This window comes from Arachis ipaensis, chromosome B2 (genome assembly GCF_059453495.1).
Source record: "Arachis ipaensis isolate K30076 ecotype BB chromosome B2, ASM5945349v1, whole genome shotgun sequence".
Lineage (NCBI taxonomy): Eukaryota > Viridiplantae > Streptophyta > Magnoliopsida > Fabales > Fabaceae > Arachis > Arachis ipaensis.
Window position 1 is genome coordinate 5,145,512 of NC_142437.1, and position 6,760 is coordinate 5,152,271.

A 6,760-nucleotide genomic window follows, 5' to 3' on the forward strand; every position below is an offset into this window, starting at 1 on the left:
TGATTTTATATTTTTAAAAAAATAAAATTTAAATAATTACTAATTAATGATAATTTAAAAATCAGAATTACTAATTAATAACAAGTTGACTGCTAATTAGTTGATTGGGCGTTAGTTATCAAGCAATTCTTATGCTAATTATATATGCATGTGTAACATCTTTTTGGCTGATTACATATTGAAAATGAAATTGTTTCTCACTATAATGTACGGACACTGACACGGACACGGGACACAATACAACACAGAATACGCAGACACACGAATTTGAAAATCTTACAAGATACGTGAACACAGCATATATATAGAATATAAAGTATTTTTTAGATAAATTATAATAAATTTTTGATATTTTATTGCTGTTAAAATATAAAATAATTTTTTAACTATTTTTTATGTCTTTTTTTAATTATATAAAAGTATCTAAAATATTTTTTGTTTTAATAAATAATAATATATATTATTTCTAAATTCATTTCAACAATATAAGTTAAAAATAAGGCTGGACACGCAGACACGTGATGGTATTTAGGTGTGTCCAAGTGTGTCTGGAAAATTTTTTTTTATTTTTTATTAAGATACGATTGAACACGGCAGACACACGTGTCGGACGAGTATCGCGTCCGAAATGTGTCCGACACGCGGATACGGCAACTCAACGAAGTGTCCGTACTTCATAGATTTCTCATTAGGTGGTTATCAAGTGGATTTGAGAATCAATCTTCAATGTAATCATGTTCATATTTATTTCATTCTTTTTAGGGTTTAGCATCGATATTCAAATTTTATTATAAAGAAATTAATTAATTCAATCCGAATAAGTATCCCATTATATGTATAAATGACTTGGTGAATAGATAGAATGACTTGATCATTAGATAGAATAAGTTATTTAATTTGATTCATATTTTTTGCCTTTTGGTTATAAATAACCTTTTTGGATGAATATGAGTAAAGGTTTGAAAATCGAATCCGTTATTAAATTAGTAGAGTTAGAGATTCAAAAAGTAAATAAAAATATAACTAGGATTAAATCGAATATAATGAAATGATATATTTATGTATAAAATTATATTTTTTAAAAATTGTGTGTAATTTATTATTTTAATTAGATTAACCGCTAAAAAATCATACCGGTTCAATCGATTAATTGTTTTTTTGGTTTTTGACTGATTTATTGCTAAACGATTTATACCTTAAAATAAACTAATCTTTTAACTTAAAATAAACTAATCTGTTAACTGAATTAAACCAGTTAATTCAGTCTGATTTTCAGAATTATATTAATAATAAAATGTTCTCATTTTTTCTTTATTTTTCTTTTATTTTCGTTAATACGTAATTACTTAAAAAATTCTGAAAATAAAGAGAAAAGTAAAATAAATTATGGCTTTCAAGTTTCATGTGAACATTTGTGGTCTGAACTGAAACTCTGAACTCAGGAGAACTCAAGAGCGATACCCTTTTTTTTAGTCAACTTCAAAGCTTCATTTTTGGTCTTGGTCAACGTCAAATTAATAAACTCAGATACAAACAAATGTTCTTTTTGGGCCTGACAAGATCCATGTAAGAAACTATTATGAAAGGTCCACCTAAGCATTATTGGACCATGCTACTCTTTTTAAAATTTAGACCAAAGCTATTACCAAAAAAAAAATGAGGACCAAAGCTGAAAAATAACATAAGAAAATAATCTAAAAGAATGATTATCCAATCAACGGTGCGTCTTTAGGCCCGTTCTATTAAACAGACAGAAATAAGTTGTTGTTGGACAACTTAGAAAGACGAAAAAGGGTATTTTATTGGTCTATTGCTCTGATTATTGATGACGGTTATAAAGGGTATTTTAGACGTTTCGCCTGTCCCACGTGCAATTCAAGGCAATCAAGTTCAGTTACAATTGGAGTCGTCTTTCTCGCGCAGTTGCCACTTGCCTGATTCCCCTCAAGTCTGCAGAATTTACAAATCCAATTCCCATTTTCATCCGTTTTCTGATTCCTAATGAGCAACAATAATCAGAGGTTGTTGAACCCGAACTCGAACCCGAATCCGAATCCGAATCCGGAAAGGGTGCTGGCAATCCCAGTGAAGAAGACTGATCCGGTGGAGCTGTACCGACCGTTACGCGAGTTGGTAGCGAGAAAATACTCAGAGAGCGATGCAGAGAAAGTTGAAAGCGTTCTGGAAACCCTAAACAAATGCCGCAGCGACATGGTGGAGCGGGGGGACCTCTCCCTTCCCATGCAACGTGACTGCCTCATCCACTACTTCAAATGCCTCTGCATGGTTGAGCCACTCTTCATCGCTATCTCCTCCGACGCCGATTCCGAACTTATCAACTTTGTCTGGTACGACGCCTTCTACTCTGAGCATAATAATGGAGTCAGCTCGCAGCACAACAGCATCCAATTGGAGATGGCTGCTGTTGTCTTCAACATTGGCGCCGTATGCAGCCAGATTGGGGCCTCTTCCGACCGCACCACGGCCCTTGGCCGTCACCTTGCAATGGACGCCTTCAATGCCGCCGCCATATTCTTCTTGAAACTCTGGAAGGATCTCGTCAAGGACGTCTCCGCCACCCTCGACTTGACTCTCCTCTTCGCCGAGAGTCTTCACTGCCTCTTCTCCGCTCAGGCTTTGGAGCTCAAATCACAGCAACAACTCAAAGACAACAGCAGTTCGGCTTTCGAAAAATATAGATGTGCCGTTTCGTTTCAATCGGTCAGTTTTGCCCCTAGACTGATTTTACATTTTATTTTATTTTTTTTATTTTAGATTTTCAATATTATGATGATGATGATGATGATGATGATGTAGGCTTCTGAGCATTATCAGAGAGCGTATGATCTGATAGTAGGTGATTCGGTTGCAACCGAGCATGTCCACAAATTTGACCAAACCTGGATAACTCATCTTCATCAGAAGAAGGAATTCTTTCAAGTGGAGGCACGTCAGAGGCTATCATCCGTCCAACCCATATCCCAGCCACTTAGATCATTCTCATCTATCTGTGCTCTTGATCATGATGCAGAATCTGTCAATGAAAAATTAGTTAGAGCGATTTGCTGGCGTGTGGACCAGTGGATGCCCAAGCTAGAAGGAGTATACCTTGACCTCGTCCTTTCCGAGGACAGCCCTTTCAAGATTATGGATGGTGGAAAGCTGGTAGCTAACCCATGGGACATGCCTCCTCCTTATCCAACGAATTTTGCAATCCCCTCGTCTTCGTCTTCGTCTTCATCACATATTCTGGCATTGCCTTTGAAGAAGAGTGAGCCGTTGGACCTCTATGAGTCCTTGCGCAATTACTTTGTCCTCAAATACTCTGAGAGTGTGGCAAAGAGTGTAGAAGGCCTTCTCGAATTGCTAAACAAATTGCGTAGTGAAATGCTGCGTGATGACCTCTCTCTACCCTTGCGCCGTGACTGCCTCATCCGCTATTTCAAATGCCTTTGCATGATTGAGCCTTTGTTCCCCATGACTACCTCACCCAACCCACCTATCTTTGTTTGGTACAATGCCTTCAACCCACAAGAGAACTCTTCTCAGCACAACATCCATTTGGAGAAGGCCTCTGTTCTCTTCAACCTGGGAGCCCTCGGCTCCCACATTGCTCTCTCCTGCGATCTCACCACCATCCAAGGCCAGCGCATTGCCATAGACGCCTTACATGATGCTTCATATTGGTTCTTAATACTAACGCATGAGGCTGAGAAGGCATCTGCCACCATTGACTTGTCAATAAGCTGCACCCAGATGCTGCACGAGATAATAAGCGCGCAGGTTGCTGACTTGGAATGCAATTTTCCTCATCCCCGTTATGCATCAGTTTCTGCTGGATGTCCTGTATGAATCGTCATCTACCTTTTCGGTTGATCTTTTCTTAGCGCATTTTATTTTTGTCAATCTTGATTTCTTGAATTGTTTGATTGGGATAATGTAGGTTTTTGTGCTTTATCGGAAAGCTTTTGACATGTCGACATTGGGGCCTTTAGCTGAGACTCGTGTTCAATCCTTGATAGCTCAACATCTTCTGTCGATTATGAGAACCTGCTTTATTGAATTTGCTCCTAGTGATGTCACTGAACAATTTCTTATAGGGTATTGTAAGGCTGCACAATTTCTTACAGGGTATCGTATTCCAGTGGGATGTCAACCACCATGCTTGGACCTTCTCTCCAAGGCTGGCCCTGTCATGATTAAGGATGAAAATCTTGTGGCCAACCTTAGTGGCAGTGACATTCGCATTGGAGGAGATGAGCTCCCAGGAGACCACAGTAACATGGCCATAGACCAAAACTGAACAAGCTTTAGGAATTACCTGTTTATTTTCATTTTTAAATTGGATATTGGAATTTTGTTTGTTGATGCTAGAAGCCTAGAACTAAATTTGTGAATATATTATCCTCATAATTTTGTTTGATGATGTGTGAATATTTGTTTGTTGACGTGTGAATACTGAATATATTCCTTCTTATTTCTCATTAATTTGTAGTGATTTGTATGCCTCTGATCTTGTAGCCTTTATTAGTTATTGTTGTATATTGGCAGATAGAAGGTATCATATTGTTTTCTTTTGTTTTAGAGATATAACAGAGAGAACAATGTATATATTTTGCTTGGTTCTCCACAAATTTTGAATCAAATATTTTTGTCCTAATAAATTTTTATTATTTCAAAATTTTTTACAAATATTATTGTCAGACAAATTGATCTTCCCATTACTTTTAATAAAGTTTTTGAAGACTAAAGTGTTTCCTTTGAACCAAAATTTGGTTGATTACTCTTTCCTAAATATGCAAGCATTTCCATCTGGTTGGCCATGAAAGCTTTCATTTTCTTTCTAGTATCATTGTGAATGATCTTGGAAATAAAACAGTTGTGAAATTACTGAGAACAGTGACAAGGAATAGTCTCTCACTCTTTCTCTAATTTATTTTCTATTTTTCCCTTTGGAAAATAATAGATTAGGTATTTCCTTTGCTTGGAATGTGGAAGAGAGTACATCTTTGTGTCGTTTTATTCTTTATTATAACAAATTTCCTCGTGTTCTTTTCTTGTTTGAGAATTGAGATTAATTAATCACTCTGGTTCAAAACTATTGCTTCTATTGTTATTCAAATCCTTCAAAATTTATTGTTTGTATCTACACAATTTTCATGATGTGCTGCTACTAGATCCATTGATGAGTTCTGCACTGTTCATTGCGGTTTTCTTACCTAACAAGGTTGAAGGGTCACTGCTCATTTTGTATTGTTGGTAAACTAGTCATGATTAAATTTGTTTGTTGTCATCTGGTAGAGTAATTTCTTTTCTAATGATATCTGTTTATAGGAGAAAGGGTAGTCCCAAATTCAAAGTAAAAAAACAAAAAAGAAAGGAATTTCTTCTCTGATATTAAATAATTTTCTTGTCAGTTCTTTTTATATGTATAAAATCCAATCTTATTGTGTGTGGATGCACATAATTTCTTCTACTTTTTGGGATTCCCCACTTAGTCTTTCCCATTGTATTTTGTAAAGCAAAACTCTGCCAGTATCAACAATTGTATTAACCTTATTGATTTATTGCTTCCGTTGTCTCTCATTCAAGAGTGAAAGAAATATATATTTTCTTTATTTCCTTGATCTGATTCTAGAATATGTTGCAATGATTACTTATTTTAACAATTTATATGTATATATGGCCATTTGTAACTATTTAGTTGGGCCATGCTGGGGTAGCTATAGCATTTGGATATCTTAAATGCTAGCTTGCCTACTTGTGTTATCTTCTCTCTTTTTTTTTTTTGGGAACATCATAACATCAAGAGTATCTTTTGATTTGCACTTCCCATCATTTGGTTATGACCTGCGTTTGGGCTATGTCTTGGTCACCATATTCTTCTGATGATTAAAGCTGAATGCTTTCCTAATAGGCTTCTGTATGATCTATGAAAGCATTGAAGATAGTCTATAAACAAAATAAAGTATATGCTAATGCCTTTCATGTTACTCAAGAATGAATTTTGCTCTCTGCCCTTTTTGCTCTTTGCGGTGGTTGAATTGTTAGAATTGATCAAACAAACAAACATGCAGTTACTAAGCTCTGTAAAGCACAAAATATCTTCTCAAAGGTGATCATCTATTGTAGCTGGGATTCAAACATGAGGACAAGATTATTTTTACTTTGTTGATGCATGTCTTGCAGCAGTAGCACAATCTTTTTATTATTATTATTTTATTTGTAGAATAATCAATTTTGTGGTTGGATAGAAAATATTAAACTTACATTTGAATTTGAATTTGAATTTTTGTGAGATGATGACGAAGAAGAGAAAACACAGAGGACTGGGGTGAAAGAAATGCTGAAGGGGAGGGCTACAACAAGGAGAAAATCCATATAGAAGATGATTTTACTGATCCGGAGCCTGATTATGAGGAAAGCAAAGCAGAAACGGACTCAACAATTGGGTATGTTAAGGTAAAGCCATTTTCCAAATGGACCACGAATAAATTTTCTTCAGTGCCATTTTCTTTTTAATGGGTAGAGCCACAAGGTGGTTGAAGAAATTTTAGATATGTGATGAAGTGAGTTACCTCTGTGTGCTTTGTCTTCCTTAGAACCTACTACCAACATTTGTAACATTTTTTGTGTTCCCTGTGTTTCTTGAATTTATTGCTTGGTGAGTCTATGGTATGCTCCTATGTGTCCTTGAGTTCTTTGTTGCTTCTTTCTAGCATTCATTACTTCAATCTTCCATACTTGCTTCTTTGTCTTC

At 35.8% G+C, this 6,760-nt stretch overlaps 1 protein-coding gene across 1 annotated transcript; it reads left to right on the plus strand.

The window, feature by feature from the left end:
* Nucleotides 1–1,938: 1,938 nt before the first annotated feature.
* Nucleotides 1,939–4,488, plus strand: LOC107623788 (uncharacterized). The gene is made up of 3 exons (XM_016326166.3): nt 1,939–2,721; nt 2,818–3,846; nt 3,944–4,488. The coding sequence occupies exons 1-3, from the start codon at nt 2,002–2,004 to the stop codon at nt 4,301–4,303; spliced, it is 2,109 nt and encodes a 702-aa protein (XP_016181652.1). The 5' UTR covers nt 1,939–2,001; the 3' UTR covers nt 4,304–4,488.
* The last annotated feature ends 2,272 nt before the right edge of the window (nt 4,489–6,760 follow it).